The sequence below is a fragment of the Tympanuchus pallidicinctus genome, unplaced genomic scaffold (assembly GCF_026119805.1).
Source record: "Tympanuchus pallidicinctus isolate F22 unplaced genomic scaffold, pur_lepc_1.0 scaffold22, whole genome shotgun sequence".
Lineage (NCBI taxonomy): Eukaryota > Metazoa > Chordata > Aves > Galliformes > Phasianidae > Tympanuchus > Tympanuchus pallidicinctus.
The window spans coordinates 12,048,275-12,073,429 of record NW_026294739.1 but is presented as its reverse complement, the minus strand read 5'-3'; the positions used below and the strand labels follow the sequence as shown (position 1 = coordinate 12,073,429).

General features: G+C 51.9%; 1 protein-coding gene across 3 annotated transcripts in view; it reads right to left on the bottom strand.

Moving 5' to 3' along the window:
• The window catches only part of XXYLT1 (xyloside xylosyltransferase 1), a 36,039-nt gene that overhangs the window by 2,033 nt on the left and 8,851 nt on the right, over positions 1-25,155 (bottom strand). For all 3 annotated transcript variants that reach the window (XM_052685180.1, XM_052685182.1, XM_052685181.1), the window contains exon 3: positions 13,682-13,814. In XM_052685180.1, the coding sequence (XP_052541140.1) occupies positions 13,682-13,814 (133 nt within the window). The remainder of the gene's footprint in view (positions 1-13,681; positions 13,815-25,155) is intronic.

The window sequence follows — 25,155 nt, the reverse complement described above, 5'->3', positions numbered from 1 at the left end:
TCAAGTATGTATACAGTGCGCATTTTCCACATTATCTGTTCTTATATATTGAGGTTCAGCCTCCTGGAGACAGTTGTCCTTATCTCTGTCACCCATCAACAGTGGCTGAGCAGGCTGGGACTGTTGCTGCACAGGGAGGTGAGGAAGGGGAAGGCCTCGCCTTGCTCTGGCACTCACTGTCTTGCCACAGCTTCAGCCGCAGCCCCTCCACATGAGCTCCGTGTGCAGTGCAGGAACCGCTCCCTACCGCTTCACACGGCAAGGAGCCATTAAAGCATCCCTCCAGCTCTAGGAAGGAACTGCAGGACGGGAGCTCCCTGCGGAACGAGCTCAGCGCCTTCTTGTTCCTGCCAAAAATGGTCTTGGAGGCCCAAGCTAACACCGTTCCCATGGAGACCTTCAAAGCAGCATCCCAAAGCGGCCAGCAGCCTCGTCCTTCCCAGCAGCACGCTTTGAAGGTGGCAGAGCGCAGCCCCATGAGCGGCCCAGCCCGACTGCCCGGCTTCCTGCAGGGACATTGTTTGCACCACGTACAATGCAGGGCTTTGCGAGCGGCGATAGCGTGGGCTCCGCTCAATCAAAGGCTCCTCTCAGGACAAACGTGGAGCAAACCCAGCCGCAGTGGTGTGGGGATGGTGAGCTCGGCCCAGACCATGTGCCAGTATCACCATGCTGAGCTGTGGCTGGGGACAAGCTGCATCCACCTGGCAGCGCTGTGCTTTGGAGGGCAACAGCTGGGCCAGAAGGGTCAGGGAGCCCAGGGACCACAGCGGACTGGGATTGTTGGGACCGCTGCCGGGCAGGCAGCACGGCTCTGGGACACCCGAACGCCGCTCAGCTGCCCAGCCTCGCTGCTGGCAGAGCAGCACACGGCAGCAAGGCGGGCAGCCTCCACTCCATAACAGCCTAACACCAACTGCAGGTAGTGGAGCCATGGCATCAGTCGTTATTTGATTATAGGGAAACTCTGGATCAAAACTGGGCCTGGGTTTGGGGCCGTGCAATAAGGTTTGCAGCAGAAATATTTCTTCTTCAAAATGACATACCCAATGGCAACATTTCGTTAGCTCAATAAGCACTGCCTTCAGCTTCCGCAGCCCTGGGAAGGCTCAGATGCAGTAGCTCTGGGAGGCATGATCTCCATTAGCTAATTTCCAGCTGCCACAGAGAACAGAGTGCTGCGAGTTTAGGAACACACAGAATTAACCAAAGAGGGTGATTCAATTGGGAAAAAATCAGACTACCTCAGTAAGCAGCACAAATACGTCTTTGGCTCCTTCCACAGCCCCGGGGCAGTGAGCACACCCCACCATATACAAGCTGTTCCCACTTGCAGGAATTGAATCCATCCCATGCTGTTACCCAAGCAGCTTCTGCTGGAGTTGTATCCGCCCCACAAATCACTGCCATTCAGAAGGTCTGCTGTCCCCGAGCAGCATCCTCTGTTGAAAGCCAGGCAGAGAGCTCTTCTCTCACTCTGGCTCTAACGCCTTAGGCAAAGCTACACCACCTCGCTATGAAGCTGTCAGGGAGAAACACTGCTGAGAATACAAAGAATACATCAAGCATGTCTGATACCTCTCTGAATTTGCCAGGCACTGACCAAAGCCTCCATACACCTACACAGAAAACAAGAATTTGATGGTATGTGGTTGGATTTAGTACCGAGAGGTTTGATATGCTTCCAAGCTTGGAAGCGGAACTAATTCAGCTGTAAGAAGATGCAAGGAAATCAGCTTCTGGGACGCCTGAAGAGCCCTGCTGGGTACTCCTGCACTGGAAAAAATTTAAATCAAAACTTTTCTTGTACTGAGCTGTGCTCAGCTCTAACGCTCCGGGAATCCCAGGGCTGTGCAGAGAGCAAACAAGCAAACCTCCTCTGGCTTCTCCTTGGGTGCCCAGGGTCTGGAGCCCTGATCAGGTGTCACCATGGGGGCTGGAAGGCAGCAGTGCACAGGTGAGTGATCCTGGTGGAAAGTTCTATTAATAATGTCTGTGTACACAGTTTTAATTTCCTGAGAAATAAAGGCAGGAGAACCAGAGCTGTAACATGCCATTTCTTCCATCTTCCATTCAGATGCTTCAGATTCAGACCTCTGAAATTTCTCATTTCATTCAGGGTGTTTCTACCATTCCCTTTCATCTGATTCAGGATGGAATGGGTTTTTGAAAGTGCCAATTTCCCCTGGAAGGAAGGCTCAGCTTTGAACAGCTGTCTCCAGGCCTCCTGGGGAGAGGGAGCAGAGCACTTGCTGTGGGCTCACTGCTTCACTGGGAGAGCGCAGGCAGCATCCAGATCTGAAGGGGAGAGAAGGGCTCTGCCAGTGCAGAGGGCAGCTATGTCCTGCAAAGATGACTTGTGGGCACTCCTGGAAAAAGGAAGCAAGATCTCTACATGCAGCATTAGAAGGAGTTTCAATGTGCAGAAGCAAGACCTAGCCTTGCACTCATGAGCTGCTCAGATCCAGGCTGGAGTGCTGTACAGAGGACTTGAGTGCAGTCCCAGGCTTTGAGCAGAGCTTGGCTCAAGCTCATCTCTGCATATTCTGCTCTCTCTCCTTACCCTCAGTAATTCCCTGAAAGTAATTGTCAGCCCCAAAACACGATGAAAGTGACTGGCAGAATGCTGTGCAGAGCCCGAGAAGGAGGTGCCTTTCCAGCTCCAGAGCACTGGAACAGATCATTTGCTGTGCGTTCTCAATTCCAAAAACACACACTGTCCAAGCTGTTGCCAGGCTGCCAGCAAAGGGACAAAATTACACCCTCTGCAAGTTGTTGGCTGTAATAGGGAAAAGGAGAGAGCTGTGGCCCCTAGCACCACCCTGCTGCAAACTGCAGCTTCCCAGCCCAGAGCGTGAACAGATCTGTATCAAATGACTCAAGTTTTGAGCAACACCATTCCCCAGTGGATTACCCCGTGATGGCTAATCCAGGTAACAACGCGGGGAGAGGAGACGGACAAACAAGCAGCAATTGTTCCAGTGCTTCCTCCAGGCCTCAGCCAGGCTGACACAAAAGCTGTGCTCTGCCTCCCAGCACGCAGGCAGCACGGCATGATGCGATGGGGAGCACGGGGCCCCTGGGAAGCAGGGATGCAGGATGCAAGGAGCACAGCCCTTTGCTGGGGCCAAGGGAGAGAAAGGTGTTCCGGCAGGGCTGCTGTCAGCATTCCTTCAGCCTGAATTCGCTCAGCTTTTGTCCTTCCAAGGATGGCTTTCCGTTGTCTTCTCCAGGTACTGCGGTAGAGAAGAACAAGGTTGAAAAATGCCTCCACCCACCTGGAAGTGGATCGTGAGATCATAACTTTCCCTTAAGGAACCAGGCCTCAGACTGCCACATCCATCCCCAGCTCCCACAGCGGGGCAGCAGCCTGGGCACAGGCCAGGACGTTCCTTTGGGCACAGGGCTCAGGCAGCACCTGCTGTGTGCAAAGAACCCCTGTGAGAAAGGGGCTGCTTCTGCTGTCCCCTGTGGGCACTGCTGGCTGCTACAACCTGTCCCCTGCTGGCATTGGAGGACACCTGTGATTTTCCTTGGGCTGTACTCTGCATAATGTTCCCTGTGGGAAATGAGTCTGCAGGTGCTTTTCAATGGGGAAAACACACATGGAAACTTCTGGAAAAAAATGCATTAGCAGGTGCTCTGCAACAACAGGACAAGCTGTGTAAAACACACAGTTCCCCTGACACACAGGAAAGGCAGCTGGTAGCACATCATGAGGCCCATGTGGCGGGATGGTGCCTGCCCAGGGCAGGGCTGGCACTGTAGCAGGACGGATGGTGCATGAGGGATGGGACTCACAGGGCTGCTCTGTGGGAAGACCCCAATCCAGCACAAGGCCAAAGCAGAGTTGGGGCCATCAGTGAGCACAAAGCTACCCACGGTGCTGGTGTTGGAGCTCCACGTGCCCACCCAGCTGCAGCACTGCCGGCCTTGGCCGTTTGTCACTCGTGCCCCCTGCTAAGGCAGGAAGGCAGCCCAGAGACCCCAGCCACCGTGGGGATGAAAAGCAGCAGGAAGCAGCTTCCTGGTGGAGGGGAGGAAAAAGGAAGAGAAGGCATTTCAGGCTTTTGTTAACCACTGGGCTGACCGTGGCCCCTTCAGAAAAATCCTTCCAAACGTGACCCTGTGCCCCTGACACAGACACAGTGCGGGGCTGTGGCCGCCAGCGTCCATCTGCAGCCCGATGCCCTGGGCTGCACGGAGGGGCTGTGCTTTGAGGCGCTTTTTATAAACAGAGCCTGCATGTGCTAGGAAACATCTGGAGAGCAGCACTTCCAAGCATTCAAACACAGGGCTCAGATAAAAAACACTTCCACCAGGACTTCCCCTGCTGGCCCAGCACATGCTCCTGCAGCCCAGCCCCCTGTGCAGACAGCCTCCCCTGCCACCAGCCCTGACAAGGCAGCCTCCAAAACAAGGTCACAAAGAAGTAGACACTGCCATGGCCCAGCCTGGGGGCCCGAGGCACTGGCTTCTTCGGTTATGGGAATGCTGTGAAGTGACTAAAAGCCTCCTGACCAAATGTGAGGAGGTTTCATCTGCATCAAGCATGGCTGCAGCAGCCGCCCACAGCATGCTATGCTGCAAGACAGGGCCCGGTTTCTGTCCCCAAGGTAGCAGCAGAGCTGGTGCAAGCTCACCAAAGCCATGGGGCACCAGAACAGACCCTGCCCCCAGGGGCTCTGCACCATGCTGTGGGAAGGCTCTTCCCTGGCTCACACAGCCTACAGACAGTGTCTGACTGTACTCAAGGGAGATGCTCATGGAGCTGCAACCCTGCCAAACCAGCTGAAAAAACAAGTGTGAAATCTTGCTACTTCTAACTGTGCAAAACACTGCAAGAGTAAGAGGTCAAGCCTTCCTAAAGGAGCCCAGTTTTTGCCAGTTCAGCTGCAAACTGGGCGACACCATGTATAAATGGCAATGCTGTTTGAGTAGAGCCAGCCCTTTGAGCACTATTTGTTCCTGAGCAGACAGATGTGCCTTTAACTCATCACCACTTCTGCACAGAATTGCCATCTCCCTTCTGGTTGGTGGTGCTGCTGTCCCTACTGCCAATCAGAGGCAGCTTTCCCAAATCATCCTCCACAAGAAGCAAATGTGGCCAAGAAACCTCTCTGTGACCTCCTCCTGCTCTCTGCTGCATAGAGAAGCCCCACAGCCCCTCCTGCACCAAAGGATGTTCCCCTTCCCTTTGGGGCATCGCCAGCACAAGCAGTCCTGCTGGAGAAGATTTTGTAACAAAGTGCCCTTTGTTGCTAATTGCTGATTTCCCATGTGCAAATGCTAAACCCTTTAAGGAGCTGAGGAGACAGGTTCAGTACCAGCCTGGTGCAGAGCGCCTTAGCTAAAGCTGAGCAGCTTGTGTAACAAGGAAATCCCAGCTTCACTGCCATGCAACACAGCTCATGCAGGGATGTGCCACAGGGTCCAGCACTTGGGGTACTGCCTGGGTTCTCCCAGCCCTCCGTCCAATCCAGGCCTCTCCATCACCTGGAAACACTGACAAAATTAAGGACTAAGTCCCTCAATGAGACTCCAGTAATTTCCTGATAAATCTCTCATGTAGCACACAAATGATGTCTGTACAGCAGTGGCCTCTATCAGAATGCAGTCAGCATGCCGAGCGTTTGCAAGGCTGTACTTGGAGCAGGAAATCAATGCTGGGTGATTACATTCCCGCATGGACTCAGCAGTCTGAAAATGGCCTTGCTTAAACGGCTGATTAGTAACAACTTGCAAACATGGGTCATTATTTGGTGATTAATAGAGGCAAGTGCAATGCTTTTTGCTACCAACATGTGAAGCACATGATGCCCTGCTTGGAGGACTGCTGACCAGAAACAGCCCACTGCAGCCTGCCTGCATGGAGAGGGGCTGCCTCTGAGCCCCGGGGAGCAGCGGGCACTGAGGAACCCTCGAGAGGACACTGCCAAGCAGACTGCCTGGAGCTGGCCCCATGCACCATTCCAGAAACATCTCAGCTATGCAGCAGAGCCTCTCAATTTCCTGCTTTTTGTTTGTTTGTTCCTCTATCAAAGAGCTTCAGTTCCTTGGAAATTCCTTCTCCACCAAGCACCGGTTAGGAGCTTGTAGATGCGACCTGGCACCAGGCCCTGGCAGCCAGAACAGCCACATCTGCTTCACCATCTGCTGAGATCCTGCAGGTATCACGGCCCTGCTCCCTGCAAAGCCTCTCTTGGGGTGCACAGAGTCACAGATATCTGTACCGTGCAAACCTGCTCTGCTACACTCCACTATGGAAAGAAATGCCTGTGCTTGCAGCAAATAACAGAGCTGCCCTCAGCCAATCACCTTGGAGCTCCAAACAGTGCCCTGCTCCCTTCCAAATACTCAGCACAGGACTGAGCTGCACCCAAAAACCCCATTCATACCACCTGGCACCAACAGATGCCCATGGAAGAAACGGGCAGCATGGGGATGTCTGTCTGCTGGATGGTGGCAGCTGCTGCACCTAAAAAGAACAGCTGGAAGGCTGAAGGAGCGTGGAGCTGCAGGGACACTCCGGGAAAGTCTGAGACCATTTTTGAAAGTCCGATGGCAAGTGCAGGAAGCTCCTGCAGCAGGAGACTTTGTCCCCAGAAGGAGCAAGCTGCTCCCACCCTGGCTAAGGGAGTACAAGCAATCACTGCAGACCATGATGGGGGGTGGCTCTTCCTTGCCCTTCCTGATCCCTGCTCAGCCGAGTGCTCCTGCAGGTGGGCGCTTCCGTGGGAAGGGACAAATGCCAAATGCCAGTGGTGTGATACTTACCTCTAGACTCTGAACCTGAGACATTCAGGAGCAGAAACTGAGAAACTCAGGAGCTAAAGACAAGTACAGGAAAAGTAACCAATATGTGCTCACCTGACACTCCGGTCTTGTGTGTGATGACCAACAGAAAATCCTACAGCAAAACCACAACAAAATTCTCAGCCAGGGAAGAATGACAAGCCCCAGCCTTGGAGAATCCCAGCTGCCTTACCCACACACACAAGTATTGTGATTGTTGAAAAAAAAAAAGGTCTGTAACATCCAGTATCTCAAAAGAGACTATAATAGTGCTAATATTATTAATAGCACTCATGCTAATCGATGCACATTTGTGGTTGTTAGATCTTGCCAAATTTATTCACTGTTTATAAGTGACATTGCAAGCTCAGTTGGCAGTGGGAGTAAGTGAAACGGGTGCTACATATTCATGATGTGCACAGATGTACGCAATGAAAACCTCTGCCTTCTTGGATTTCAGATATCAGAAAGTAATGCTGAATTCCTTAAATCAATTCTGCTGCCAATTCCTTACAGGTTCTGCCTGTTCTGTAATTTTGGCTTTTTCTTGGTAGTAATTGCCAAAGAATTCCTAGAATCGTTTCCTCCTCACATCAAGCAGCAGCACTTGCTACAGATAGTTGAATCCTCTAAATGCTTTACAACCCAAAGTGCAGCGGGTTCTTGGCTCTGCCTCCCAGCTGAGCTGCTGGCAGCACAGGCATCACTGTGCCTGGCAGAACACAGAAAGGCAAACTGCTGCCATCTCCAACAGGACTGAGAAAGGCAGAGCTCCCCGCTCCCCAGGGGAAAAGCAGCTGGAAAAGGGCAAAGCCTCCAGTTTGGGGCAGCCTGCCTGTATGAGGGGCCTGTGGAGCCAGGCAGAAGGAGCTGCCCTCTGGAGATGATTATTTCCTTACTCAGAAGGCTTGATCCCAAGCAACAGTCCTGCATTCTGCTACAATCCCTCTCTGGCTTTACTTGGTGACTGTTTTCATGCAGCTGTGAAGCCCTAAATATCACAAACACCACCACCACTCTAATTGACACGTAGGGAATTCAGCAGCTCCACCTTGCTGGCAGCTGTCAACTCTGCTTTTTCTTTTTAAATCCAGAGAGAGAGTACAGGATGTACTGTCTCAGCACAGACATCTATCAGCCCAGTTTGACTGCAGGATCAGCATTAGACTGCTCACAGCCCAGGCTAACTCTTTTTCTCTAAACATTTGACAAACTGACTTAATCCAGCTGTCACTAAGCTTCTAGTAAACATTAAACACGAGAGGTGACAGGCTCCGAGGTAATGGATGTCTGAGGGCTATTTTACCCCTTGTGGCTTTTGGCTGAGCTCTGGTTATCTTCTGGTTGTTCATGTGGCTGTGAGCCCACCTGGCTTGCAGCAGTGACAGGCTTCCCCTCTCTCCAGCAGCAGAAGGGGCTGCAGGAAGGGCAGTATGGTCTGTGACCCTGGTAGGTGCAAGCACATGCAGAAGAGCACAACCAAGACCTGTGAGACTGAGCACACAATGCAGTTACAGCAGCTCCCACATGACCACAGCAAGAAAAAACAAAGAAAAAACGCTTCTCACCCCTTTGACTCCTATGAAAAAACACCCTATTTGCTCTCCCCAGGTTTTAGGCAGAAGCAAAGACAAATGGCCTTGCAGCTATAAAAGGATTCAAGTGTCAGTCCTTTGTAGTCAGTAGGTGTCCTTTGATGTAGACATTCTTTCCTGCAAGAAGAACTTCTTTAATTTCCAGCACTGCTGATTTCCAAGATGCCTTCGTCTTTAATGTCTTTTTGTTACCAGGGCCAGCAGTGATAACTTCACCAAGGAGGAGAAATGGAGACAGCAGTGACCTCTCCAGCCCCAGTCCCTTGGACTTGGGAAGATCTGAGACCTCTAAAGAGGCATCAGAACCCAGTACTCCCTTCTAAGCTATGCCAAGTGGGGGCCTCAGCATCTCGGGTACTGGGGCATTTGCAGCACCAGCTCAAGGAGACAAGCCCTACCCTACCCTGCAGACCCTACCACCTTCTCAGGAGTCTCAGGTGTGCTGCCAGGTTGCTCTTCAGATCACAAATACATCCAGTACATGTCCTGAGAACAGTGACTTGCTTGTCCATTTGACAACCTGCTGGCAGGATGCATATGCAACATCTGCCTGCATGTTCCTTAGCAGAGCTGCCAGCACCAGAGCACAGGAGAGTCTGGGCTTCAAAATTTGTTCAGAATCTGGCATTGAAGCCCCAGCACAACATAAATATTTAAGAAGAGCATCTTCACCTGCCCTTTGCAGTCTGGTAAGCAGGTCACTGCCAGCATGCTTCAGTAGCTGAAATGCTGCAGGGGACAACAGGATTTTAAATTAAGATTACGACTGTGCAGAAGCACTTCCTTGCAGAGAAAGCCTTTTGGATTAGACAAACATCAGATGCAGATTTTAATCTTTCCATCAAAACCTCCCTCAATGAAGCATGAGGTCCCGGTCCTGGCCAAGGCAGGCACAAGAGCAGATGTCTGTTAGTGCTGTGAAGAGGTTTTGTCTGCATCCCAAGAGGGAGTAGGAGCTTGCAGACAAGAGCCTAGAATACCACACCACCACACTCGATGTGCTACACTCCTTTGGAGCAGCGCACAATTGCAGGTACTCAGCCCTTTGCAGGCTGAAGCACTGCCTCTGCAACAACTAAATCCTAGCACGTGCATTGCAGGAGGGCCAGGAGATCTCTTTGCTCACAGAAACACGTTTGTCCAAGACAAACAGCACCCGGGCATTGTTTCAGCATGAGTCAACTGAATGGAAACACTCCAGTGCCATCCTGTTTTGCTGTCTGGAGGTTTCCCCTACCTCCAGGATGTGCTGGCAGGCTCTGGGACATTTCCTATCTGCTGTTCTCTTGCTGCCCTGTTTCCTGTAAGCATTTGCATCCCGTGCTGCGTGGAGCCCTATCCTAGAAGCAAAGCACTGTGCAGTCCCAGCCACTGCCTGGAAAGCACAGCCTACACTGGCAGCAGGCAGGCAGCTGGATGGAACAGAACTGCTTCTCAAAAGGTGCTGTATCATTAACAAAAATGCCTCGAACATATAACAAGCATTAAGACTGAGCACCAACCGGTCAACCAACTGATCTCCATCCATCTTCCTATCACCATGTAAGGCAGGGGAAGAAGGCACACAGACCTTTCACAGGCAGCAACTGGCTCCCCAGGCCTGGAGCTCTCAGTCCAATGCTCGTCAGGAGCAACAGTTCAGAAAAGCTCTGAGCTCCAGCATAGGCAGGGGAAGGCAGCACACAGGCAGAGCTGGGTGCACAGAAAGTTGCATAAGTGGGGAGGGAAAGACAAGACAGTCCCACGGACTCCCAGCTGCCCTGCAGCCCAGCAGTGCTCCCCCCCCCATCCTGGCTGATGCTCCCAACCTGCATGGTAAATCTGGAAAGGGCTGGAGCTGGCACCTCTGCTTCACACCTAGGGCACATTTTTATCTTGCTAGAAGTGTAAAAACAGCAGAGTTTTACAGAGACACTCACGCCTTGTCAGCTCGCTTTGCTTCATGGCTTCAAGCTGCGGCAGGGGAGATTCAGGCTGGACATGAGGAAGTATTACTTTTCAGAAAGGGTGGTCAGGCACTGGAACGGACTGCCCAGGGAGGTGGTGGAGTCACCGTCCCTGGGGGTGTTCAAGGAAAGACTGGATGTTGTGTTGAGGGACATGGTTTAGTAGGAGCTATTGGGAATAGGTGAACGGTTGGACTGGATGATCTTTTAGGTCTTTTCCAACCTTAGTGATTCTATGATTCTATGATTCTTTCTGGAAGCCGCTGGAAGAAGGAGGTGTGAGCCCCCAGTGCAGAGGACCTGTGGGGGGAGGCTCGCCCCTCCCAGGGTGACCTACTGACACGAAATACCAGGGACTTGTTTGCACATGGAGAACAAAACAGCACAAGGAAAACACAACATAGCCCAAACTGACCCAGAACATCAAAACTGCACCGACAGAATGTTCAGCCCCAAAACATAGCCTGGGAGGGCTGTTGTTCCTGGGCTCATTTGTACCCCCTGCTTGCAGCAGGGGTCGGGGAGCATGGGGTCACCTCAGGTCAGGTATTTGCTAACAACACGGCTCAGCCCTGCCTTGTCTGTGCTGTGCTGCAGACCTCCCCCTCAGCCGAGCACCCTGCAGCTTAACTCGGCACCCCCAGGGTTACCCTTTGTACATCCCAGGAGCTGGCCACCATCCCCGCTCAATAACATACAGAAATAACACAAGACTGATCCGTACAAAGGCAGAAATGTGGAGCAATAACACCTCAAACTAATTGCAGGCAAACAGATGCTTACTTTACCCCGCTTGCTTAACTCCTACAAGCTATGCTGCTAACAAAAAGGACCTGCCCTGTTGGGCAAGGCAGGCTTAAGCCCACAATCCAACACAGCTCCACTGTAGTGCTCAGCTGTAGCTGTTCTCTGTATTCTACTTTAAGCTCTAACAATTGGATGTAATTAGCTGGGACTGGATTTACCATTCTGGGCACCAAAATCCTACCAGGGCACCCAAAGCGGATACAGAAGCCCTCTGTGCTTTGGGTGTGGTGTTGCACTGTGGAGCACTCAGCACCTGCAGTCCATTGGTTCTAGCTCAGTGCCAAGCCCACAAGCCAGGAGGAGCATAGAGATGTCTTCTTTCTGAAGTAGGAGCAACCAGAAATGCACTTGTGAGTATGCTGATCATTTGGCTGGGGCTTCTAGGAACTGACCGTTGGTGATGAATAGCTACATGGGACACCAGCAGCTGAGCAAGGCTCTTGGAATGGAGATGCTAGGATCAAACTCATATCCCAATAACAGCCTCCCACAGGGCCCCATTCAGGCCCCAGCTTCCCCCCTTCTGTGCAGCTCAGTGCAGAGGGATGGCTTTCTGTTTTGCAAGCAGGCTGTCCCACACCAGGCCTACAGAGCACACTGCATCTTCTGCTAAATCACATTTGCTCCAAGCTCAGCCCCTGCCCAAGAGCGATGCTGGACATGTCTTACGAGGTTCACTTATTGATCTCATTACTGGGGCTTCCAGTAAGGAAAGAAAAGGCAGAGAGAGCTCTTAAGCTTTTTTATCTTTCTCTGAGAACATTTCCATTAGGATTAGCAAATCTAGCTGAGCCATCTCAAACACTCAAACTCAGTTCAGCTGAAAAGTCATTAAGGCACCCTGAGTTCAAGATCTGACTCACTCTGAATTGAAATAAAACTGAGGTTCATCCTTGGAACAACACATGTTAAGTTAAATCAGCTTCTTTAAGTACCAGTCTAGAAATACCCACAAGGAAAATATACCATAGCCCAAACTGACCCAGAACATCAAAACTGCACCAACAGAATGTTCAGCCCCAAAACACAGCCTGGGAGGGCTTGTTGTTCCTGGGCTCATTTGTACCCTCTGCTTGCAGCAGGGGTTGGGGATCCCACTCAGCACAGCATCTGCTCAAATATGAACCTCTCTCCTGTCATACTCTCTCTAAGGACCAGAACATCCCATGATGTTTGAAGATGACTCCACATCCACCCACCCCTCTACCTCAGTCTGACTGTACTGCATGTGGCTCTGCGGGGACAAGTGGAGTGGCAGCAGGGGGGTTAATAAGAGGCACCACGCTGGGGCAGAAGGCTGTGCCTGACTTCTGCTGCAGATGTGCTCTGGCAGCGAAATGCAGTGTGAGCCATCAGGAGCCACACCAGCCCGTGCAGGGCACTGGAGCTCCCAGCAGCCCTAGGAGAGCCCCTTCACCTCTCACTGCCAACTATCTGTGTGTGAACAGAAAATCCCCCTCCAGAACTCCTAGTTGGGATTTTGTCTAGCGCACGTCTCACAACAAACACAGACAGCACTAAATGAACCCTCGAGCACAGCTGGAACAAATCCACTGTGAGCACGCTCAGAAAGCAGGCAGCCTGCCTCTGCCAGGCAGCTCTGGAGCTGTGCATGAACCATGGAGCAGCACCAGAACGCTGAAATAGCTGAGCCAGAATTGGCTGCTGCTTCTGAGAGGCTGCAGGTCTCTTCTGGGAGTGATGAAGTCCTAAAGCCTCCTACAGCTCTGAGCAAAATCTCAACATTTGCACAGCACAACATGTGACTATCTGCTCGCTCACAAGCCCAGGTCACAAGATTATCCCCCCTAGGTTTCTCTGGGTGATCTTCAATAAAATGTGCACTTCAACTGAAAACAGAGTCAAACGCTGAAGGACCTACAGACCTACAGCTACACCACTTGCTATCTCTCCATTCTGCTGGTCATTTTTGGCACTTCCCAGAAGATTTCTCACAGGTAGCTCAAAACATTGTAAAGGAGTTCATGACAGAAGAATGCAGGCTGCTCCACCTAAACCTCACACCAGAGGGATTCCCCAAATGCCAATTCAGGTACTTTGTGGAAAACATGTGTGGAAGTCTAAGAGTATGGCTGAAACTGGTGCTGGTGCTGGGTCTGCCTGCAACAAGAGGTGTCCCTGCTGCTTGGGCAGGGCAGCAGTACTCACAACCCAAACCTCTGACTCCAAACACACAGACTAATGTGCCAAGCTTCAGACAAAGCACCTGAACAGGAATGGCTGGCCAAACACACCTCTAACAGGTATGTGATGAATCTATTTATGGATTAGACACTTGTTATCAGGAACTTGGCTCTGAAAGCCTTGTGACAGTGTGGGAGAACAAGGAAATCACACCACACTGCACAATTTGTTCAGACTGGCCTGGAAGATTCAAATTAAATTCCCCTGCAGGGATTACAGCAGAAAGACTGTTTCTCCCCAGATTTTGATCCAAAGACTGATCAGAGTTGAACAGAAAATGGAAAATGTGAAAGCCCCCCTCCCCACACTCGCGCCCTGGGCACACGGCTGTACCTGTACACTGGCTGCATTTCCCTGGCAATCCCAATGACAGCTCCTTCCTGGAAGTTGTCAAACTCCTCAAACAGGTCGCGGATGTTGGCCTTGTACTTCAGGTCCAAGTCTACCTGGATGATCTGTGTTATTTCTGAAAGGACAAAGAGGAAAAATGAGTAACGCAAGACAAAACCTTAACCAGCAATTACCAACGGTGGTGCAATGAACTGCACCCAATGAGGATTTGGTGAACTCAGCATCGACTCAGCTGATTCAGGGCAGCAATGATCCAGCCATAACCTCTAGATCTAGCTACCAACCTTCTGCCATGCCAAATTCTGATGGCATTCACTGCTTCATACTGTAGGTACGCCTTACTTCAGAAACACTTCTGGTGACCTTCTGCTTCTACCAACTCCTTCCTCTTTCCCAGAAAAGCAGTTTTCCACATGACTGAGAGAAGCAAGAGGTAACTTTAACAGTTACCGTCTCCTTTTGTAGAAGTGCTCCTGCAGACAGCCACGCCACATCCCCTGCACACCTCGCGCTACAAACCCAGTGAGTGTCTCCCAGCTCCAACCCACGCAGCCTCCCCAGCTCAAAGCATTGGAGTGATTCCCATGACAGAGAGCAACACTAAGTTAGAGAGCCTCAGTGCACCTCAGGGACACCTGCACAGTTAGCTCCTCTGGTTTGGCACGGGCATCCCCACAGGCACCACCCTTGTCAAAACTGTCTGCCCTTGAGTCTGGGTTTAAGGAACGGGCTGCAGCAGGCCACTTGAAATGCACCAAATGCAAAGGCTGTGAGAAGTCAGAGCCTTGGATAGGCTCCCCCAGCCCTGGGCAAAGCCATGGTCACTCTTTGAGCCGCAGAGCTTAGCCCTGCCTGGAATTCCCAGGGCAGCAGCAAGGTGTGCAGAGTAACGGGAGCAGGCTGCCAGGGCCACCGTGGTAGGTAACAGCACAGCTATTTCTGTGTTGTGACAGGAGAACCTTGGTCAGGATACTCTGCACTCAGCACTAACTGGATTACAGCCTGTCAGCCTTTCTCAGCCCCACTTACCATGCAGAGGTGCTACAACAGCTTTCTGCAGGCCAGATGGGCCTTTCACCACTGTTTTCCTAGTAATCAGAAAATAAAGGCCTCATTCTTCCTCCTGCCAAGTACTTCCAGATAGGAGGATGTCACCCTGTGTGTCACCATGTCAAACGCCCTCCCCCCACCAGGCTTGTGGGTCTGCACCATCTGTGAGCATCCCCCAAGCCAGGGCAGCTGGTGCCCTGGGAAAGCAGGGCACAGATACCTCCACGATTCTTGTGGCTCTGCCCATGCTGTAGCTTCACACCATGTGGTTCTTCACCCACTGCCCTCCCTGTGTGGGGAACAGGCTGCCTGCTGTCACTGTGCTGCTGGCAGCACCATGAAATGGCTCTGTCTTCAACCTCCAAAGCAAATGCTGGGACTGGAGATCTGGAGACCATGAGAGCAACCAGGCATCCACTGCTATCTTCCAGCACAGGAATGTAACTCTTCCATCTCAAATGCGTTCATCACTTCATGTTTGTGTTTCAGCCAAACACTGGGCTGTACAGCAGCTCTGAATTTTTTGCAAATCCTGCATTAATCCCAAGCTCTCAGCAATTGGCCATATCTAACACGCTGTCCGCGTTTAAGATGGAAAAAGCCCATGAGGTTAAGGAAGAAATATACTGCCTAGACTGTGAAGTATCAAAGCAGAAATATAAATCAAGGAGAAACAGTATCTAAGCTACAATCCAGGCTGTATCTCAATTTTCTTTTTTAACCATTCATCATTTGCTATTTGCTGCAGGGGAAGGCCACGCTCACTTCATCCCACAGAATGGCAATCCCCAGGCCTACCTCATGTTTACCACCACCATAATCCTCTGTTTGCAAAGATTTAAAACCCAGGCATAGTAATTCACCACAAGCTAAAGCAGGTCTCGACCCGAAAGCAATTTCCCTCAGCCTTCCTAACTGCCTTAGAAATTGCTAGCACAATTTGAGCAGATGAATAGGCAGAGCAGAGAATTTCTGAAACAGGGAACGAGATGTGGATCCCAAATACTCCAATCTAATTCCCTGGTAAAGCTTTTCCCGAGCTAAGCATGAACTTTCCCAGCAGTCCATAGCACAGCAGTGCAAAACCTCAAATCCATACCACCACTGCCCTCAAGTACATCCAGACCAGGTCACAAAGCCACAGCTTGCAACTTGTTCTCATGTGAGGGGCAAAGACAGAACTGCTGGATGGAGCAGGAGCCCCCAGATCTCACCTCAAAGCTATCAAACCCGTGGCTCGAGACCAGGAGAAAGACATCTCCAGCACGGTATGGCACAAGCTCAGCCTGAACAGGGAGGGGAGCCGGAGATGTCCAAGCGCTGCAGGGCTGGGGGAATGCTCTGGGCACCATTCCCAGCCCTGGCTGTGGTAGGAAGCGTTCCAGCACAGCTCACCCCAGTGCGCAGCAGCCTTCAGCTGGCTCATCGGGTTTCAATTAAACCAACCACAAGGCACGTCATCTGATTGTTCTCCAAAATTACAGATGAGCACTAACTGCAATTAATCACAACTGAGAATGAAAGCTAAGCTCGGGGGGAAACTCTCAGTCCCTGTCTCCTCCATTTTCCCATCCCTGTCTGCTACAGCACCAGCACCCTGCTCTGGTCCGCATGCTGGGCTGGCAGAACCCTGCAGGGAAAAACTAACAAATTAGACAGAGAGCACAGAGTACTTTTCCTTCTTCTTTTTCTTTCTTACTTTTTTTTTTTTTTTTAAGCAAGCATTAACTGAGCATTAACTGCAACACTGAGACAAAGATGAACATGGGCAACACTAACCGCTGTGTTGCCAGATGCAGCTTGCACGAACAGATTCATGGCTGAGATGAGATCTCTGCGAGTGCTGTCTGTGACTGGCAAGGGGCCAGGCACTAATATTCATGATTTATCACTATGTTTTGTCCTTACACCAAGCACTTCACCCTGACTGCTACACGGGGGTGGAGGAATCACATGCTCTCCTTCTCTTTGGCACAAATTGCTTGGAGGGGTCCAGCTGGAAATGTGCAAAAACACTGACAGTGTTTTGCTCAGAAACGGAGTTTTCTAACTTTGCCACGATATATTTTACCCTCTGCTCCATTCAACTGTGACTCTTTAAGCCCCTCTGCATAAAGGGGAGTTAAGCCACTCAAAACAGAGATCTCCATTAGCAGAGACAGTTTTATGACACAGGCTGGCCCCAATTAAAGCTTGTAATATTTTACTGCAGCCTCCTAACAGTAGCCACAGAGGGCTGCAGCCTGCAGGCTTGCTCACACTCCCACCAAGCCATGGCCTTGCAGGCTGGGACGCATCGCCCCAGAGGACGGCTGCAGAGCTGACTCAGCACTGACGCCTGGCTTTGCCATGCCGACTGGAACCTTCCAGCTCAGAGCCTCCCTCCAGCTGCTGGAAGACTGGCTTAAGGAATGCCTGATCCCAGAGCAGGGCCTGCTGTACTGGAAGCTGCTGCTCTCCTGCTGTGCAGGAGTGAGAGCCAGCAGCAGTGCCCAAGACATCTCATACTGGAGCTCGGCTGCCAGAGGAGAGGGGGAATCAGTGCTATTCCAAAGCAGAAGAGATGCTGGTACAGAGCCTCTCTCATGTGTGTGCTCCTCTTTCCCCTGTGAGCCTCAGTCCAGCAAAGGGACACAGACAGAGGTCACTTCCAGGTGTGCTGGCATCCAGAGTGCTTCCCCAGGACCTGGCAGAGGGGTGCAGGCATGAGGACAAGTGCTGGGTGCATACCCAGGGGCTGGGTGAGTTGCTCTGAGCAGTATCAGGAGCACCTCTGGCAGAAAGCAGCTTCTGGAAAAAGCCTGACGCAAAGCATCCCTCAAGCGCAAATCACTCTCCTCAAAAAAAGGCAATTTACCTTGAGTAATTGAGTGAACGTGCCTGGCAGCTGAGGTGCACAGGAGGAGGAGCTGCTCTGGCTGATCTAGAGGGAGCTTGAAGGATGCTCCTTGGCTGTGCCAGCCCAGCAGCACACGCTGCACACAAGGGCAACGCACCCTCCCAAGCTGCCTGCCCAGCTTTGCACATAAGCCTGTGAGCCCCTTCCCTTGGCTGCTCTGGAAGCACACACAGTGAGCAGGAAGCCTAATGGGACAGGAGCTCTGTTCAGCAGCACTTTGCCTTTTCCTGCTCCTGTGCCTCTGCTACCAGCATGTGCTGTCTGCCCAGTAAAGCAGCATCCAGTCCAGTAGCAGGCAGCTACCATGGTCACTCCAAACTTTGTCCTCCACCCAACAATAAAGAGATCTGGAACAAGGGCACATCACTCCTGCAATCACCTTAATCATGTCACTTTGCAAAAAGGGGAAATTAGTGAAAGGAACAACTCGTGTCAAGTAACAGATGATGGAGAGCTGCCACATCACAGCACAAAATCCAGCAGTGCTTTATGACAGCTTCAGATTAGAAGACACAAGAAGACTGAAGCAGCCTGGAGTTGGTGCTGCTCTTCAGCTACTGATGGTCTCTTAGCACAATCCCAGCTCCCTTATTGCAATACAACATCCCACCAGGATGCAGGGGTGAATGCTCTCCACACTCCATTGCAGTAGTGTGCCTGAGCAGGACCATGTGGCTACAGAGTCTGTTTATCCTGAAAAATCTGTTTGGGACTGAACCTTATTATTCACAACCCCAACTGCTCACAGACAAGACCATGGCTCCACCAGGCTGTGTATGATGACTACTAGTGATATACAGGCTCACAAGGGGATAATCCTCACTCTGTGCAGTGCTGGCTGCAAACAGCTCAGACTTCTCTGCAGTGAGAGCAGTGGCTGCAGCCAGTAGTGACACCACCCAGCCAAGGGACAGGAGTGTCCCCTGCTGGCTGCCCTGGTTCTCAGAGTAGGGGTCTGCAAATGCTGAACACACCGGGACAGATTCTTCTTCACTATTTCCCACTGCTTTGACTTCGTCTCTGACTCTGCTGATGATTTTTGTCAGCCAGAAGTTACTCTCTTAACAGACAAAAGCTCGCTGTTCCTGTGCAGCTCAAGGCACACAGTTCTGCACACTACCTGCAGGCATTGCACTGTGCCTGCACACTTGGTTCAGATCCTGGCACGCTCAGATGCAAAGGCAAAGCTTGGCTCTGGATGGGTTGGATGAGCCTATCAGCCAAGCAAAGCCAAACCTTGGGCCGAACCTCAAATGAGTGCAAGCCCTGCCCAGGCTGGCTGCACACTTGAACGGCAAGGCCAGCTGCTGCCAAGAGCGTCCTGCCATAGCTGCTGCAGGGTACAAGGGCAATGCAGTGCCAAGCAGAGCCACAGTCAGCCAGATGCGGCCACGCACCGCTTGCTTACATAGCCATGCTCCACTCTGCCTGCCTTTTGTTAGAGGCTTCCTTTGTTTTGCTCACCCTGCACTCCCGCCTTCTCCCCAGCAGCTTTCCCTCTTCTGTCACAGAGCCGTGAGCGCTTCCTGTTTTGTTGTGTGCTCCCCTTCCAGGCCTTATTTTCTTGGCAGATGAAGTCTGCTCCTCCGCTTCCAGTCTTCGTCACTGCTGCCGCCCCGCTGACCGCCACTGAGCCTCACCCTGGGGCAGGGGGTGAGGCTGGGGTGAGCGTATGCGTGTGGGTTGGGACCTGCTGCCGTCCCCATCACATCTGGGGTACGAGTGCACCGAGTGCTGCTCTGCAGCTCATCTCCCCAAGAAATAAACAGCCCAGAAAACTTGCTTCAGCGGGGCTGGCCAGCTCGGCTTCCGACCTTTTGGTTCAAGGCTGGCCCCCCAGCCATGCCAAGAGCAGGAGCACCTCTTCTCCTTGCAGCATCCTTCCAGTCTGCTCTGCCTGCCCTTTTCGTTGGGGCTGTGCCTCTCAGCAGCTTGGAAGCAGCTCCCAGCCACATCCTGCCTCCCTGCTTGGCTCAAAGAGCAGCAGTAGGGCGAGGGGCAGACCTGCAGGTATGGAGCCAAGCGAGCAAGGCAAAGGAGGACGTTTCCAGGCAGGCAGAAGACCCCGGCTGGCTTACAATGTCATTAAGCAGATTTCTCTAACACCTATTATGCACCCAGTGGAGCAGAACAGCAGCTCCTTCACAGCAATTTCTGCCTATCAGCTAATTAAAAAATTAGGCTGTCTGCCAGTGAGATGACAAACCCCTGCTACACAAATGGCAGCACTGGCACAGCTCAGCAGCTCAGCAGCTCCAGCCAGAAGCCCCAGTGCCAAGGCAGGTAGCAGCTTGGCTCAGCAACCTGCAGCACATTGTGAAAGTCCTGGGGCAGCACATACACAAGCTGAAGCGTTGGGTATAGCAGCAAGGACCCCAGCAGCATTGCTCCACTAGCCCAGCGCCTCCGCCCCTGCTCCTGCATCCTGCCTGGCTCCAACTCAAGGGACAGCATTTACGTCCCCCAGATCCACAGCAGGGCCAGGGGCACCCTGCAGCTCTCAGGGTGCAGCCATCACACTGCATGCTGTGTATTTACTACACAGTGCCACTGGAGGAGGAGCGTGAAGACATTTCTTGGAGCTGGAGTTAGAGCAGCAGGAAACCTTATAATCAGACAGAATAAGGTTTAATTCCAGGTTGCCATAGATTATAAAGCAGCGTGGATGGCAAGCTGTAAAGTAATGGGCGGGTGAGATGGAAAGGGAAACCAAAGAGATACAAAAAAATAGATGCAGTAAGATAAATGATCTCACATCTTAACGGTGGGGGGAAGGGGCTGTGGATCCGCAGGTACTATCTGCTTCTCCTTGCAAAACCCTTAAAAGCTGAGGCAGAGCCACCAGAGAGATGTGAGGGCCAACAGTGCCCTCTCCCCAGCTGGCCCAGCTCTGAGCAGGGCTGGGATTTCAGCACAGGGTGAGTCCCAGCAGCTCGCATGCTCTTTCCCTGCATAATCCTCTCTCAGACGGACCAGGAGGAAGCTTACAGCACCCCCCCACCACTCACCAAAACAGCTGCCCCAGCCAGGCCAACACAAGCCCCTGTCTCTCCGCAGGAGGTGAAATCACCACACACTCCTGCCCTGGCCTGACAGATCTAGGACAGCCCAAATAATGGATGCTGGCACTACAGCGAGGGGCAGCCGATGGAAGTAACGAGAAGTGACACTCCCAGAGGGGCTGTGGCTGTGCTGGGCTGAGCGGGGATGGTGCTGCGGGACATGGGCACTGGGGCTGCCCTGCACCGCTGTCCCAAAGCCACACCATCCCCAGGGCAGCCTCCCTGTGAGCAGCAGCACGCTGCCAGCATGGCTCCAGCAGCGCCAAGCACCCCATGACACTTGGAGCAGACGGGCCCTGCAGCCAGGTGCCTGTCCTGCAGGGTTAGCACTGCGTGCCTTTGCCACTTAGGCCTCCAGCCCTTACCTGAGGAGGTCACTGGAGGTGTGCTGATGCCTGCACCCCAAATGCAACACACAAACAACTGCCAAATCGCAACAGGATTACCCCAATAGGAAACAATGGCTGGCGCTGCTGCCCTACTGCTTCTAAATCCATTTCTTCACTCTCTTTTCCTCACTAGCACTGTCACACACAAGTTCATGCAGAGACTGAAGGAATCTGACTCTTCCACACATGGCTGAGATGTGAAGCAGGGAGAGAGGCTGCGAGCAAACCAGACACCATCAGCTCTCCCTCTGTCCTGGTATAAATTGAAACATTTTGCCAGAAAACAAACCTTTCTGCTACTGCAGCACCCCATGGGAACTGCAGTTTGGGAGCACAGGCCTGTGGAGGCACAGAGATGGCTCCAGCATAGACCAACACTTCCTATGCCTCTTACCAACATCTCCACTCCCAAAAAACATCATCAGGCCCAGAGCATCTGGGATGCAGGCGCTCCAATGCTGCTGCCTCACTGGATGCCCTGACACAGCGCAGCTCAGCAGAGATACCAGTTCTCCCAGTAGCAAAAGGCCAGTAGCGAAGTGCTCTGAAAACAGTGATTTATTAAAATGTAATAATCACTGAATTATGCAGGTGACTGGACGGCGTACAAGGCATTGCTGCACAGCTGACAGAAGGAAGAGGAGGAGTTCATGCTGCTGTCTGCCAGCCTCTACATTACAGACTTTTGATGCTTACCTCTGTGTGTGACACAGATTATCACTCCATAAAACTCCCTGCAAACAGGTGCTTGAGCAAGGAACCAGCACCTGCACGGAGTTATCTGCACTCCAGAGACAAAGAAAGACCTGCAGACCCACTTGGGCACTCCTGTATCGCAGCTGCAATTGCAAATCCTCACACATGCACAAATCTGTGTTTCACAAAGGCAAAAAATACCTTTTACAAAGGTATAACATTTTCGGGACACTACATCCCTGCTTTCACACAACTGCATTAACAGAAGACAACTGTGTTTGCTATCCTGTTAGAACATTCCCCCTGGACCCTGTCCTCCATGGCTTGATGGAAAGGCTGCTCACATTGCCCACTGCCTCTCACCAACTGCAGGGAGTGCTCTGAGCACCTGGCCAGGCTTGTGCCTTACTCTGGGCACTGAAATGCTACCAATGCAGCTACAGGATCCTCTTGGTGCCTGTCTTCCTGCAGGGGTTGCCGTCACTGCTGCCACCAGCTGATGCAGCACAGCTTGGTGCAGCGTTCACACCTTGCCCTTTGCCCTCCTCCCAACTCAGCTCTGTGGGAAAAGCACAAGCTGCAGCTCACAAAGGCTGTCGTGTCCAGGCTGAGACTCCCAGAGCACTCACAAGGCAGACAGCAGTTTCGTGGGAGACTGTCCCCTCCATTGAGCTGCAGCCAGCAGCTGGAGCCTGTTCCAAGCCATACCAATTCCCAAACGATTTGTGGCTTTGTCATTAACAGGCAGTTTGGACAAACATCATTGCAATCTGGTCTGCGTTTAATAACCAGGATAACTGTAGATAATGAGCTGGAGAGATGATCTGCCCCAGAGTCCAAGCCCAGGGGAGATCACTGGCTCTTCTACTTCCATCCTGGGGTCTCAGGCCACGGCACCCACTGCAAAGCCAGCAGCACAGCTCCCTGCTGGGGCCATTTCCCCATGTTTCCCAGTTTGCTCACCTGCCAGCGCTGGCTCTGCGTCACCCCAAGATACACAGCCCTGTTCCCCATGACAACATCTATCACAGAGCAGCCTCCAGTGATTTTCTTTCACGAGAGATCTCCATATGCCCAGATCAATTTTAGCACCTACAACACGTGGCAGCAAGGAGCTCCACAGAGCACTAACAGCCCATTCTGTCTGCCTGCCTCTTGCTAACCGTGATGCCTCTGGTTACAATTCTGCTTCTGCAGCTCATGGCTGTGCAGCCCCAGCTGTGAGCCCTCAGCCAGCCTGTCTGCAGAGCAGAGGGGCCCCTCCATAACTCCTTCCTGCACAAAGCCACTGCTTTCCTCAGAACCTCTCCCAGCACACCACATTGCGTGCTGTAAATTTAGGCAGTGCATAATGGCCAGCTCACTCTGTTCCCCCGATCGCTTAATTTAGCCATATGAAAACTTACCAACCTTTCCCACTGCTGCTTGGTTTCCTTATGAGCCTTTGATGAACAGCCTTTACCAGATGCACCTGGAAATCAGGCTCCTGGGTGTGCATCCAGCGTGCACCTCCTTGTGTCTTCCCTGCAGAGCACCACCCAGCTCCTGCTTCCCTCCACATTTCTTAAACAAACACTGCAACTGGTGATTTTAATCATTTTGTCAGAAGCATCACCCCACCAATTTCAGTAGTGATAATTACGTCAGGTATTTTCTCACCACATATTTTCTCTCAACTATTTCCCAACACATCTAGCCTCTTACCCAGATTCCTAACACTTGATTAAAGGAAGCAATTTACCCTCTTCCCCTCCTTGGCCCCCTGCTTTCCAAGTACATAAAACCGAGTGAAATGAATGGTGTTCATCCCCTGGCTGCTACTTTGACACCCTTTATCCCAGCTTCACACCTGATGCCTGCTCTCAGAGCCTCCCACATACACATGGGTCATGTCTAGGATGCAGCAGACATCAAAGCAGTAAAGAGGCTGGGCACAAGGAGGAAGGAACTATCCTGTTGAGCTGCTTTTCTGGAGATCTCCAAGCCTGATACGTGCTAGTAAGAGATTCTGTTAACTGAATTAAACAACATATTCACATTCCATCCTGCTCTAAACTCTCCTTGTGAAGATACAGAGCCTCATTAGCAGAGCAAGGACCCAACCTCTGTGGCACCCTGCTCTCTATGCAGAAATCCTAGCCACAGCTCTGCTCAGCTGCATTCCATCAGCTTCAGAGAAACAGTGCTGCCCTCCTCCCCTGCCCACCCAGAACACCAAGATTAATGAGTCAGGGCTTCACCAGTGCCTGGAAGATGCCACACGAGGCTAACCTCTTGCATTGCAGGAACAGCACAGCCCAGGGGCCCTTTCCACTTCATGCTCACCTCTCAGCCTTCATCAGGGCTTCTGCCTCCATGCTGAGCTGTCAGTGGGAGAGGAACCCCAAAGGCTTCCCCACACGTGCTGGGCAGGGAGGAGGGAGCTAACTTACAGAGATGATGCTAACCCCCTCAGGAGGGCCGCCAGCTGTTCTTAAAGCCAGGAAACCCTGCTGTCGCCAGTTTGTCATATGCCATCTTCAGTCAAGTTCTGCTAAATACCCTAACTGCACATGACACATTACCTCCAAGCTGAGTTTCAAAGATTCCCCTGCAGCCAACAGATACATTTCCTTTGGTCCAGTCAACAGAGATAAGCCACAGAGATGCTTCATTGAGAACTTTAGCCAGATAACTGCAGAAGCTCCAGACAAAATTAACTTGGATTTCACTTTTTCATCCAGTCCTATTTCCTCGCTCCTTTCCCTCTTGTCCAACACAGTGATTCTGTTGCCAAACAGCCAGCAAAACCAAAGCAAACAGGCTCTACTTATGGCTTCTTCCACTACATCATCCTTTCTGGCTCCCAGATTAACTGTTGCCTTGTTGTTACTTGGACATTCCAGCTCAGCTGTGGGGTGCTGACAGCATCATGCAGAAGGCCTTGGGTAGCTTATGCAAGGACCAGTTTTGCCATGGAGCAGCACCTCCTCTTGTTTGGGGGGCTCACTGCCAGGCCTAAAAACCTGTGCCTAAAAACCCTCCTCAAAACATGGCTGAAGCAAGAGCCAGCAGCTCTAAACAGCAGAGCCTATGTAATCACTCAACAAAGAAGAAAGCTGCTTTTTCACTGGGGACAGCAGGGAAGAGGTTTCCTGGATGACACTACGAGAGAGCTGAGCAGGTAGAGAGAATGCAACACCGGAGAGAAGCAATACTTCTCGTGCTGTGCTACCTCCAGCGGCTGCGTGCCCACAGAAATCACAAAGCACACATCTGCCTCAGCTCTGACTGCTCTCCCCAGCCGTTCTCCTCAGCCACATGGCACTTCAGCATGAGATGATCTCATCCGACGCCAGAAAACCTGAATGGAAATGCAGT